General features: G+C 41.3%; 1 protein-coding gene across 2 annotated transcripts; it reads right to left on the minus strand.

Moving 5' to 3' along the window:
- Positions 1-520: 520 nt before the first annotated feature.
- On the minus strand, positions 521-13,385 carry CGRRF1 (cell growth regulator with ring finger domain 1). Of its 2 annotated transcripts, none has more exons than XM_055716757.1 (6): positions 13,181-13,385; positions 8,301-8,440; positions 6,916-7,093; positions 6,575-6,722; positions 3,247-3,354; positions 521-1,886 (listed from the first exon to the last, which is right to left on the minus strand). In XM_055716757.1, the coding sequence occupies exons 1-6, from the start codon at positions 13,282-13,284 to the stop codon at positions 1,539-1,541; spliced, it is 1,026 nt and encodes a 341-aa protein (XP_055572732.1). In that variant the 5' UTR covers positions 13,285-13,385; the 3' UTR covers positions 521-1,538. The 2 variants fall into 2 exon arrangements, with proteins under 2 accessions (XP_055572732.1, XP_055572731.1); XM_055716756.1 differs by having other exon boundaries at positions 521-1,889.
- Positions 13,386-14,227: the final 842 nt, after the last annotated feature.

Raw genomic sequence — 14,227 nt, forward strand, 5'->3', positions numbered from 1 at the left:
CTGATCACTGGCTGGAAATCTGTGGCTACATACATCAATTCCCAACCTCCATCTGCCTTTACAACTAAGCATTAGTCTTTCTACCACCACCACCTAAATCTTTTTCTCAGAGGCAACTGCCAGGAGTTTGGAAGCAGGGTCATGGCAAAACAAGAAAAAAACCAACATGAACGATGGAACGATGGAATACCTTTGAGGAGGGGAAGCTTCCTTCCCTGGTGTGGAGGTGTGCAGCACCTTGTGCATACCCTGTACCGGGAGCACTGTTAAAGGAGCTGCAGGAGAGTGCAGCTGAATAGCTTGGAGCACGGCTTTCTCTCTCTCAGACTGAGCAGCTGTCCTGGAAATGGATGTGGGGAAAAGCTGCAAGGGAACAAGAGGGACAACAGAAAGCAGCTATTCCCCATTTTTTTACAGGTTCTAACAAGCATTTGTATTTTTTGCCTTATATGAACAAGTGTGAAACCCAGCCCATCTGTCTTTAGGACAATTCAGCTCTCTCAAGAAGCAAAACAACACCTTCTCTTCTCAACAGCCATTTTTATTGCTTTTAATAATACACCACTGGAGGGAAAAATAAGTGATTTTCTGCTATTCTTCAGCTTCTTTCTTTATTAGAATAAGTAAATTCCCTGGGACTGTTGATAAAAGGTAAATAGTTAACTTTGCATCTAGCCTGACAATGCAAGTAAAAAGAATTGGAAATTCCCCAAAGCAGGCTACTTATATTAAGAATAGCATCACAAAACTGCCCAAGTAACCACTCTATGGAGTAATTAACTAGTATTTACATGGAAAACAAGCTCTTACAGCCATTGCTAACAAGAATGAAAGTCTGTGCCTCAAGATGACATAGCAGAGGCTCAGGCTTGAAAGTGTCAGCGACATTTAGTTCAAGCCAACAATAATCAACACAAAAGTCTTTCCACTCATTCCAGTGGGCTTTGGCTAAGGTCCCTCACACACACACATGCACACAAATCTTTCAAAACAGCCAGAAACAATGTCCTGAATCAGGTCTTAAACTCCGAGCTCCTGCCATAGTCCAGCCTTCATCTACAAAATAAATACAATTTAACAATGAAGAATATTTACTTTCCTTCATCTGATGTTCTGTAAAGTGCTACGTTTCTAAATTATACCGAGTTAAAATGATAATATTGCTCTAGTATTTTAAATACGATAAATATAGAATGAGCTGTGTGCAACTTCACTTGCAAGTTTTATTCTTTTTTTAGTAGATATACTAAATTTAGTCATCAAAATAGCCTCCAATAGTACTCCATGAAAAACTAGTAAGAAGTTATAAATAAAATCACATCCTTCAAAGAAATCCTACGCACCACTTCTGTCCACGTTGCATGGAGAAGCCTAGTGTTCCTGTGAGCATATGGAGCGAAGAAAAATGAGGAAGCTGAGAATTACCTAACAATAAAAAGCAAAACCATACAAGTGAACGCTACATATCCTCCCATAAACAGTCTGTTTTCTACATTTAATCTTGGTGCATACAACCCAGTTCTTCTATGTTTTCCCCATTAAAAAACTCTTCCAGGAAGAACATCTTGCAAGAGATGGGTTGATTCATCTTCATCTTGCTCCTTTTTACTGCAAAGTGGAAAAGATTCTTGTACAAACTGCCTACACATTGGACACTGTTGAAAATACTTAATGCAGCCATCACATAAGCACGCGTGCCTGCAGGGCAGGAGTACCCAGTTCACTGTGCCGTTTTGGCAAACAACACAGTCTTTACTGTTTTCTTCAGGCAATTCTGGTTCATCTTCAGCCAGTCCAGCCTTTTCTAGCAAGCTTCTGTCAGTGCCTCTCTCACCAGGGGATGTATTGCTTGAAGCTGGTGCAGTGCTATTTGCAGACATGAAGAGCTGCTAAAATACACATAATACACAAACATTTAGAAGTAAACAAACTGTCCCCCGATACCTGAACACACCCATGCAATGTAAGTGCCTCTGGGTCAGCTTCACTGGTTTCCACTGGGTCAAACAGTGCCAGACTCACTCTTTGCTTGAGTCCTGACAGTTGCCTGGCCTTCAGTTAAAGGTATTTCAGAAGTGTAAAATTACATAAACCACTGGAATAATATTAAGGATAAGTCATCAAATCTTAGCCGAGTCAAATCAATGTACGTGCATGAACTTTAATGCAACTGCCCAGGTTTTGAGCAGCTCCGGTTTCTGTTTCTGGTATACCATTCTCTATGCTTAGAGGGATGTTTCTATCCATTCCTACCAAAAAATACATCCACCCAGTTGTCAAGTCTACTTCACTCAACCCATTCCACTCTTGCTCATGTTACAACCCCCCACATCTTATGTGAAGTGCAAATTCTTCTGGGTGTGATCACTCAACAGAGCCAGTAAACTACCATGCAGCCCAAGACACCCACAGAGAGCATACTATGCAACTACACAGAATGCAGCTGCGCAGTTATTTCTGTTCAGTTTATGCATTGTTTTTACAATGGCAACCATACATGAAAAGAAAGCTTAAGGGGATCAGCAGGGAAGTTTACCTGGATCAACTACATCAGCAAAAAATGGCCAGGACAAACATCTCTTTGGAAAAATCTATTTCTGAATAAATGTTAATCGACTCAATTGAATTGATTTGGCCCAATTTCTAGCTTACCAATACCATACATTATTTTTATCATCACAGTAATGTAACAGTGAATCACACAGAATCACATCATCAACTGCCTGACAGACACAGGACAAAGATGGCCCCGCAACATGTGTAGATAAGGGGAACTGGAACAGAATAATGAGAGCATTGGTTTAACTTAACGATGGTATGTGCTAGACAGATTCCTAACCTTTGTGCATGTATTGCAGTAAAAAGAAAGTAAAAAAGTTTCTTCTGAGGCTGTCCCAATTGCAGGACAGTATAGGAGAACGTGAGAGACTAGCAAGGAGGTAACAAATGTTCTGTAGAGAGGAAGCATTGGACAGCTAATTTCTTGCTACTGCTTTAGTAAGTGAAGATGACCTAGGCCTCATAGACCAAATCAAGCAATTTCTCCAGGAAATCTTGAGTATTTTCATATAAAATATTTCTGTACAGTAACTTTGGCTGGAACTACTTGACTGATAAAATAATTTTAACTATTATCCATTCTTTGCATGACAATAAATGTCTTGTACTAATTTAGGCTCTGAAATCCTACACAAACTAAACTTAACAGTGTCGCCCAAACCAAACAAGACTCAGTACATGGCTTACCTTCAGATCATGGTATTGACCTTGAGCTAGAAGTAGATACTGATATAATATCCTGCAGGAAAGTCTGTAGCTCTCATCAGGAATGTGAATTACAGCCACCATTGAAATCTACCAAGAAAAAGCTATGTTTAGTAACTTCCTTTTCATTATATGAATCATACAGAACAGTTTGCTTGAAAGACTGCATACTTTCTTACAACCTCTGACCTGCTTATTTCCTTAAAACAGTCAGGATTTGACCAACGTTGACTTCAAGCACAGATCAAAAAAATATACTGGGTAAGGTGAAAACAGAATGTGGCACAAGAGAGCACTTTGTGGTGCTTCAGTTTTCTGCCCCAGTTTTCCACAGAGCCCTTCTATGGCCCGTTTACAGCAGAGGCCTGCTCTAACCACTCTCACCTAGTGGAATTAGGCCCCAAACCAACAAGGCACCTAAGCAGATGCAGTCCTCCCAAAGGTAAGTGCTTATGCAGCTGAAGTAAGGCTTGCTTGTAGAGTCATGGATATGCCTCGGAGAGGCTACCTGAGTAATGATTTCAACCAGAAGTAGCAGCTCCCACTCTCCTCTCTTCACCCCCCTAACTCCTGATGAGCTTCTCCTAGATGGGAGAGACTTTGACAAACTGTGAGGACTTTCCTACAGCAACTGAGCCCCAAGCAAGCACATGCACTTAAGTCCCATACAACTTCTGCAGCCACATCCCGGACTGTCTTCAACACAAGGAATGGCCCTGTCAGCTCAAGTCTGAGTGCAGAATTACAGGGGAACATGCAAAAGGCAAAGTCTTTTCTACTTTCTCCCACCTTCCTCACAAACACAAGGACCACAGTTTTTAGACTCTGGAAAGCATTGAGAGGTGTCACTGATTGGCTTGTAAACAGAGTAGGCAAAAGACAAATTTCACTGGAAAGGATTATGAAAGGACCCCATGGGCTGACTTTAGAGGCATTTTTCTGAATAAGCTTGCATGCTGTGCCTAAAAACCCTCACCCTGCCCAAATTATGTAATAGCCTCTAAAAAGCAGGAAAAAAAGAAAGTGAAATTCAATGTTATTGTAGTTCCCAGAAGCTGTCAAAAGAGAAATGAAATATAGAAGAAAGCTGTTCTGTTTAAAAAAAAAAAGTAATTTAAAGGCAAATCTGACTTGCACTTCAAAATCCACACATGGCTAATTATATGCAGAGTTTAAATATATATGTACTTATACATAATGTATTTATACTAACTACGTTTACTACGTTTTGGCAACAAAGTTTTTTTTTTTCTAAATTACAATGCCCAAATTGTGCACAAAAAACCTCCCAAATCACCAAAAAACAAAACCACCCCACACCACTATTAACTTCGTTTCAGAACCTGAAAGCCATTAAATTGCCAATAAAATGACAAATTTTGTATTTTGAGAATAAGAGTTTAAAAGTTAACGGTTCTCAGTGGATTTCTATTATGTCATCCCACCACAACATAAGTGCTTTCTCAATGATGACGCATGTCCCAGTTCATTGTTTGTTCAGACACCTAGGCAAACTTCTAAACTGTGAATGGGACCAGTTCCTAACACAAGCATCTTGATCGTCAAGGTACTGCCTTCTCTGTTGTGCTGTCCTATAGTATAGAAACATACACAGTGATACTATGATCTAGTAGAAATGCTATGCTGTTTGATTATAGGACCCCTTCCCCTTAAGCACTAGGTATTTTCTCTTTGTAAATACTTGTACACCATAATCAAGTTACTTCTCAGTCTTCTCTTTTGCACACAGGCCTGATAGGTAAGCCTTCTTCCACTTTAGCCCTGCCAGTCCTCAGTTTCTGTAACTCTTATATATGGTCATGCTAATTTTCTGGAGCTAAAGGAAAATCACAGCACAGAACCAAATAGGTATGATGTGGCCAAAAATACAGTTAGGATGAAAGTGAGACCACCCCCCCCAGGAAAGAGATACTGGAACACCATCTGTAGTGGTGGATGTACACATACACACAAAAATAATTCTAGATGGAACTTGATGTACTGATGCAAGAACAATGTGGTAATACCATATTGGCCACAGAGGCAAAGATCCCTTCCCACACTATATTTATATCTTAGAAGTTCGTCTCAACAACAACAGATGCAATTCTGACATTTGATTGGCAAGGAGTTCAGGTGGAGTTATTCCTTTGACCATACTAATAGATTCCAGTTGTGTTCCTTTTCTCCCAAACCAGAGGAAAAACACCTCCACCACTTCTCCTTCCACCCCTTACTTCCATGTTAAGGAACAAGAGAGAGGTGTTACAAATTCACATCCATACTAATGTCAAACACATTCAAATATGAAATTTGCAGTCTCTTTATATTAAATTAATCTGAGCTCTAACTATAAATAGACATACTTATCTGGGAAACAGCTGGGGTGAGGGGGAAACAATCCCATGTGGGGACAGGAGGGAGAAAGGCAGTCCTAAGGTCAAGTGAAATGAAGCCAATGACAGGCATCACTTGGAAAGGGAACAGGCTACTTAGGCACAGGTGTAATCACAATTTCCCAATGTATGTATGGAAAAGCATTCAGTGGGTTTAGGCAATTTGCTTCTGAGTTCAAATAGAAATCCATTATTGTTCAAGCAGTTAGCACTATCGGGTCATCAACCAAATGAAAAGATGGGAGATAAAAGCATGTCCAAAAGAATCAGTCGATTTAGAGTTTAGAAGGGATATTGCACTGCATGTGACAAGGCTGAAGCTGCTTTAAAAGAGAGTCTTTTGGGAAACCAAGTATCTCGTCTCAGTCTCCTGCAAGACCTTCACATCTTCCTGTAAATGACCTGGAGCTGGCTACTGTGAGGCATAACATACTGCATTACATATACTCGGGCCTGTTGCAGAAAGGTAATTTCTATGTTCCTAAACAGTCAAGTCAGCAATCAGCTCAAATATCTGTGCCAGACACTAGAAAAATAAATCCTCCTACCTTGCCAACAGCAATCCAAAAGACCGTATCAGCCCAAGAGCTCCACCACAGGTTTATGTGATCAGAAAATTCAGAGTAATAGCTTACTAACCTACCACAAGGCTAGCTCATCTGACCACAGGGCTTACCACAGAGACCTTTGCAGATATGAGCTTTGTGAAAATCATAAGCATCTTTTGAATGACATACATAATTTTTATATAACTATCCTTGCTCTTCTGCCATGCTCCTCCGGAGTCATCAGTGACAAAGTTAGGGACCAAATTCCAGGGGACAAGGAAATGAGGCTGTTTTATTCAAGCCTGTCTCCTGAAACATTCAGGCCTTAAATACAGTGACCCTAAAATAAATTCTTGTATTACTTACAATATCATATATTTCTCTGTCTTCTTCATCAGCTAACGTCAACAATGCTATCAACGGATAGCGAGATCTAGGCACTGGGCCAAAATCGACAATTTGAGCATCTTCTGGTAACTGACAATATTTTTCTTCCTTGTCATTTTTTTTAATGCTTTGTATGTGTCAAGGAAAACAATTAGCATAGCTGCAATTGTAGACAAATGTGACTTTTGCATAAAGAATATTTGTCATCATTTTTGTTCATAAATATATTGTGTCAAGAACTGCTGAATGTTCACAAGTCTCTACACTGCCTGTGCCAATAAATTAGCATATTTTGTCAAAACAACTTAAAAAAAGGATACAAGTACTGCTGTCGATAGAGGTATTCGCTGTACAGAGCATCCTCTAATGCCTGAGGAGTCTTTATTCTGAAGCAGTAGACGTGTTTCTGCAATGCTTCGTGGAGTTTTTGAACACTGCAGCCCCAGTAACACGTAAGAATACAGTCTTCCAGACAATCAGGTGTCAGGGTTATACCCTCTTGTAGAAAGAAGATAAGGATTTCATTTACTCACCCACATGTAGGAATTCTGGAATTGCTAAGTGTACGTTCTTAAAAGGGCAACAAGCAGAAAACAACTTCAGTGTGCCAGATTTTTATCCTTGTAATCTAATCTAAGAATTTAGCCTAGGTTTAGTGCTTCTGAAAGTCAATGGAGATGAGGAAGTGGGTGTGGGGGGATAAAATGGCTGATCAAGCTAAAAAAAGAGCACGTGATTTTATGAAGGGTAAATTTTAACTTCTGGTAACATTTTACACACTCACTACGAGATCCAAGAGCACAACCCCTAGCCCAAAGTCCATTCCCTTCTTAGATAATGGTATTAATTGGATCACTGGCCTACAACGCTCTCTGTGGTCTCAAAGAATAAGGCCTTCTTGATCATCATGCATAGGGAGGATAATAAAAGGACCTCTGTGCTCCACTTCTTTCCTAAAAATCAAGTACCCAAACCATTAACTTCTAAACACTTACAGCACAAACAGGAGCAGAACTCCTTCAAGAGTTCAAGTGCTCAAACCTCCTGAAAAATCCAAGTTACCTGAATACTAAGTTGTTAGGTTTGTTGGGTTTTTATGTTGAAGGAGCGGTAAAACTGCTGCAGCCCTTTTCTCATTCATAGGAAAGCTCCACATCTGTGTTGGTGGAAGATCTTGCTTACTACTCCCTAATGATGGAGAAAGGCATGAATTTCACTTCTCATGTGGGCAATTTCAAGGATGCTAGGAACCACTTGAACTCTGATCCAAATAGATATTTAAATCCGGTTTCCACTGAAGCACAGATAGAAAGACAGGAAGATTATTTGTTTATTAACAGTAGTGTGCTTCCAAACACCTCTGGAGATCTGGACTTAGGTTTAAGTGGGTGGCATATATTCTTTCATGAATTCTACAGAATTCTACAATTCTGTGCAGTTTACAAAAATATCAGTGGTAGCTGGTAATCTGCAAATGTTTTTGTTACTTAAAAATGTGTTATAGCAGGAAGTGTTTAATTAATAAAAATTAAACTGTACTTAAATATCCAAACATTTCACTTTTAAAAACACATTTAATTATTTGTATTGCAATGATGGAAGCATGTTTCTGAGGAATTTTATAACAGAAAAGGGCAAGAGCAAGAAAAGAGAAAGCTCAGGAACCTAAACCGACGAAAATCAAGCACATCAGAAATATACTGACTTGTTACTGAAGCTGTAGCAGGATGAGGGATTTCTAACCCAAAAGGATTCTTCACTTGTCTCATCCGCTTTTTCAATACTCTTGTGCTGGATTCTGTTTCTTCTGAGTTTCTCAGAATAACAGGAACACCCAAACCAAACCTATGAGACATGAAACAAGAACAAGTGGGTTAAGTGTTGATGGCGACACATTTGAGGTTTTCTTCAGCTCTAAATAGCAAGCAGCACAACAAATAGAGCTAGCTTGGCTTTGCAGAGTATCTGCTAGGGTACATGCATAATACAGCCTGCCAGTCTGACTTCAACTTTTCATGGCAGAAGGTAGGAGTCTTCACAGTGATACAGAAAATTTTAAAAGGGGGAACACTTTACTCCTGTGTTTCCAGAGCGTAAAATTAATGAGAACGGTCAATGCCCTCTAGTGGTAAACGGTTAGCCAGAGCCTTCCCCTAATTGACATTGCTGCACAACCTGTCACAGGACACCCCCCGCCCCCCCCAAAAAAATTCTAAAAAAATCACTACTTGCAAAGATGGAACAGCCTTAATGGACAGTGTGTTCAAAAGGAAGACCTTAAGAGTAAATCATTCAGCCCTAAGATATTTCTAGCTGTAACTACAGCCAGCAAGATGTCTTTATGGGAGACTAAGATCTCGATTTCCCATATAAACCTCAATTACAGTAATATGCTAATAATAAATCCTGAGCCAGAAACCAAGTGCAAAATAGTCAAGAGTCCAAATCAAAGCTGAGACTGTAAGACCTCTTCAAAGCTGAAACCAGCTTGCTAGCCCAAGTGATGTTCTGACTCTAAAAGGATAACAAAGCAAAGGTTTAAAGGTTTAAACACCCTATGAATCAAAATAAAAATCAAAGAAAGTGAGGAAGGATATTTTGGGATGATTTCCAACATCAATTAAAACCCCAAGATTTTCATATTACCTGGGGCTTTTAAAAGAACAGTTACAGAAGAACAAGCTCCACAACAGACTTCCTTTTACACTTAGCTAAAAATAATTCACTTTTAAGGTGATAGCAATAGCTTTCCATAACCAAAAGCTGATTAGAGAAACTGTCCCAGATTTGCAATCAGAAGACTACTTTGGAGACTGAAGAGATTTCCTTAACTGCATTAATTCAGTCCTGTCTCATTAGTAAGGCAACAGGGAGAGGCTGTGGGAGTCTTTTGTTAATGTATTTTAGAAAACAGTTACTAATTAGCTCAGGCTGTACTTCCCTGAACTTGTGCTTTTACTGCTGCCACCTGTACTGTTGATGTGAAGGCCTGTTTAATGGCTTTGAATTTTGGTTTATGCAGTCATTAGAATATTGGGCACTGGAAAACTCCAAATGGCACAAACCATTGGCTCTTCCCTGCATCAATTGTTTCCATTTAGTATACTGAAATAGCAGCTGCTACGGTAAGATAGGTCTCACATCAATAACTCAAGCTGAAAAGAGCACTACCAGAGCTTCAATGTAATCAGTTTGATAATTGGTGATTTCATGTACAATACAGCTCTGAGCCAAGCAGACAATTTTGTGGCTTAACTGCTACTTTTTCCTGGTTTTAAAAATCTTTTCCAACTCCTGTGTGTCAAACAAAGAAAAGTAGAGCTTTTACTAACATTGGGCTCCTTTCTATTGATTCATGTTGGAGGGGTGCCCTTTGTAAAACTACCAGGCAAAAACAGCAAAGTGATTTTCAAGTTGACGGAAAAAAAATTCTCGAAGCCATTCCCAATAGCAACAACCTGTTCCTGGCAGTCTAACAAATACTCGCCTTTGCCATTTAACATCTTGTGTGCCCGAGTGTCAGCGATACACCAAAAGGGAAAGAGATTGAGCTGGCAGAAAATACTGTATACTCATTACTCCATCTTTGATAAAGTCCTTTGGCTTGCTAGACCTTGATGAAAACATTTGCATTTCTTCAATAATATACTATAGGGTGCTCAGCCATACTTCGTTTGCATGCACAGAAGGTCAAATCTGTCCGATGCAAGCAAAAGCAGCCACGGCTGTAACGAAGTACACAAGTTAAACATCTTACTCACAAAGGAACCAGGTGCAGCAGCTGTTTCACTTACTCAGTATCCAAAACTCAATGGAGCTAATCTTTCCAGCCGCACATAAAGATGCCTCCTGTTTTATACCATCTGGCTGATTCTGAAGTAAAACCCCTGTTCTTTGGAAACTTTCTTTGCTGGTCGAAAGCAACAGGATAATCACCATGAAAAGCAGGCATAGAAAAAAGCCTCTAGTACAGTTTTCCCAGCAGCTGAAGGCAGAAGGGCCTTTCTGTTCAACAATAAAGTACAGTGTTTCTGTAAATTTTAAGGTAGTATTCAGTGTCTGAAGGATAAATAAAAGTAGTTTTTATTTTATGATCTAACAGTCTATCAGCCCAGATCATTAGCTAGTATAGGGGAAAATTAATTTCTTCAGAACAGTGCCAGTTTAGAAAAGGCAGGAGTTTCCAATGGTTTTACTCCTGAGTTAATTTCTCAAAGAGCAGTCCAGACTTCAAACAGGTGCCGAGTCTAACGTGAGCATTAATCTCCAGCTAAAAAGGCGATGCACAGGACTGTATTCAGCTACTCTAAATTCTACTTCATTCCTATGACCAGAGCATCTATTGAGCTGGCTCTAGAAAGCTACCTATGCAGTAACCTACTTAAGACTCTCTCAGCAGACCCACAGGTATCCAGGGCTGGCCATAAAAACAGACACTCATCAAATCACTGCATAATTTTGCAAATGAAAACATTAACACTCCTAAGCAGTTGGTGTTTTTTAGGCTGCCTGACACCATCACAAACACATCCATAAAACAAGCTGACAATTGATGCTGAAAATGATGGGGAAAATAAAATGTCATTACAGCAATATATCATGTATTATATGACACCATATGCTTTTCTAGTACTCTGTGTAGCAAATAAAGGATCAAGTTGTTTTCATGAGTAAGTTCAAGAGCACTTAAACTGTAACTGTGGCTGCAGACACACTGAAGTTGCTTGGAGGCTCTTTGTCATACAGCCGTGGTACAGCAGAGTTCAAAGGTAGCAGCAAACACCTCTGAGCAGCTGGCCACATACATACATACTCGTATGGGCTGAGCTCCCCGCCACTGCTTCTACTTGACTAACAGTTCCTTAAAAAGCTAACTTGAAGATAGTTTGTATATATTTATATAAACTGCAAGAGCATCTAGTGTAGATGCACCTAGAATCTGATCCTGAAACAAAAATGCATCTGGACAGTCCTCTGAACACCTTGTAGTCCAAAAAGCATCAACGGACACGTGTGCAGATGTAAGGATCTTCTGGCACAACTATTTCAGACATTTTACAACAGGGGATTGCAAAGCATTTATTATAGGCAGATAAATAATGATTAAATTGATAAAAGGATCACTGGTTTAGGATATACATGCAGAGGTTTATTTGAATCATGATTCAGTATCTTTTTTTTGTAAAGACAATATTTTTAAAGAACTGATGAAGTGGAAAAGGAAGAGCAGTTGGCAATATAATACCGTCAGCGTGCAGTGGGACAGAGAGAATTATGAAAAGGATTTCTACTACCTCTCTCTCCAAGTAAATAATGAGGTGGAGCTTTATCCAGCAAAAAGGTGAAAAAAGACCAGTTGCCTTCACTACCACGTACCCAGCACTAGGGGAGGCAATGCAAAACAAGAACAAAAATTTTCCAAAAAGTGTATCTGAAAGATCAAAGATCTGCTTCATTCACGCTGAAAGCAATAGATGGCATATGTTTGAGCAGTGGCAGCTAACAAACTGATGTAAACAAGGGGAAGACTTTTAAAGAAAAGTCAAGCAGAGTATTTATAAGCTGCCAAGAGAACAGCTGCAGCTAAGACATCTGTAATTCAAAGAGAGACAAAGGATGGAAAACACTGAAGTACACTATGATATTAATGTTAATCCAATGGAAGGAAATGCAATAACTCAACTTATTCTCTCCAGAAGCCACACAATTCCCAATTCCTACATAAAATATTTTGATTGCTAATCAATGGTATCCACTTGGCAAGTATCAGTATTTACATTTACAGACACTCCTGAGTTGACAGTGCTCTGAACCAACGACATTCAGGATCCTGTTTCTGAAAGAGGCAACAGTGACATCTTTGCTGAATCCTCTCAAACACAAGAAGGGGAGTCTTCTACTCATAACACCTCTAGACACTTTAGCAGATCAGTTGTTTAAGGTTCCTCCCCATCCCAGTCCCTGTTCAGCTCACTTGAAACACCCTCTTCTCTGAGCTTCATCAGTGGAATAGACTGGTATCACATCAGCAAGCCTGGGTACTCTGGCACCTCAGTAACAACCCTGCCTTAAAGACTGGCTACAAGATTCAGCTGCTACTCAGCCTAGCGCCAGTCACCTCACTCAGTATCTGCTCATTTTATCTGCCACGAAGATCTGAGATGTTCATCTCCAACAGTGTCAAACTCCTCCCTTGAAGCAGCCCTACCTGACCCCCATTCTCTCACTCAGGGTCAGGTCCTCTCCTGCCCACTTTGTTTTCTCCACAGCTTTCATCCTCCTCCTGCTGGAACAGCAGCTCTTCCCCTTCAGTCAACGCTAGCCCTCCTCACCCTCCTTTCTTCAACACAGCCCCACTGTCCCCACCGCTGCCACCCCAGGGCCACCCCACACTCCCGGAGCTCATTCCCCAAGGGGCGCCAACTCCCATCACCCCCCTCCTACGCCGGTCCACCTCATTACACCGCCAGACCTCCGCGGCCAAGGCCCATCGCCCCAGACCGGCCTCCACGGGCAGGGCCAGCCCCTCAGGGACGGCGTCGGCCCCACACGCTGCCCTCACTGCCGCCGCCCCGCCGCACTCACCAGCCCAGCACCAGGCCGCTGGTGACGAGGAAGCAGACGAACACCACGGTGATGTAGAAGAGCGGCGAGTACTCATAAAGCGTGACGAGAAACACGGCGGCCATGGGGCCGGGCCGCCCTGCCCTACAGCGGGAGAGCACCAGGCCGCGACAGCCTCTTCACCAGGCACATGCGCGGCGGCTGAGTGAAGCCACTGCCCTCAGCTTGCCCGGAGATGGGCGGGCCCGCGGGCGGGGCTGCGTTGCCTAGCGACGGCCGTGGGCTCCCCGGCTGCCTGGGCTGGCACAAAGCATCCCAGTAATAAATCTAAGTCATAAAACCTGCGTTATGTGGCCGTCCGCCTTCAAACTCCTCCGTGCCGTAGCTGTAGCAGCCCTGACACTCGGGGAACCGACCTCCAGTAGAGATGGGATGCTGCCAAATTCCTCCCGTGACCTCCACTTCTAAATAGAGTGCTACAGAAATATGTTTTGCATACTGAAATGAATAAGCAACCTACCTACACGATACCACAAAGGAAATAGCTGTACTTAAGAGTGTACAGAGATCAAGTGACGCTTCAACAGCTGCTTGACAATCCTGCACTTCCATGTGGTTTACTGAAGCGCTCATTGAAAAACTGCATAAATAGATCCCATATTTAAGTCATTAATATAGCTTGCATGAGGTCGTACCTGAGATGCAAAGTCTTAATCTATACTTTCATTCTCTTTGAGCAAAAAAACGAATAGCATTCTTAATTAACTCCCACTACAGGAGTGTGAAGAAGGCATTCTTTGTTATAGCAGCTTAAATTCCCAGCAGCATGAAGAAGGTCAGATATTTGGCCCAGCGTTGAGACAGCCCTCCACCAGCAGCCTGTTACTGAACAGAAGTGCCTGCCTTGCACTCCCTTCTCATATTTGTGAGCTCCAAATTCTGGTTTACTTCCAGAATTATGCTCAACTTGTCCAAACAAGAAGGACCATGAGCAGCAGAACTTCCAATTTGTGCCTCATATTTGAATCTCCTAACGTTTACAGAGTCAGACACTCCAGCTGTGGCTTT

Source organism: Falco cherrug, chromosome 7 (genome assembly GCF_023634085.1).
Source record: "Falco cherrug isolate bFalChe1 chromosome 7, bFalChe1.pri, whole genome shotgun sequence".
NCBI lineage: Eukaryota > Metazoa > Chordata > Aves > Falconiformes > Falconidae > Falco > Falco cherrug.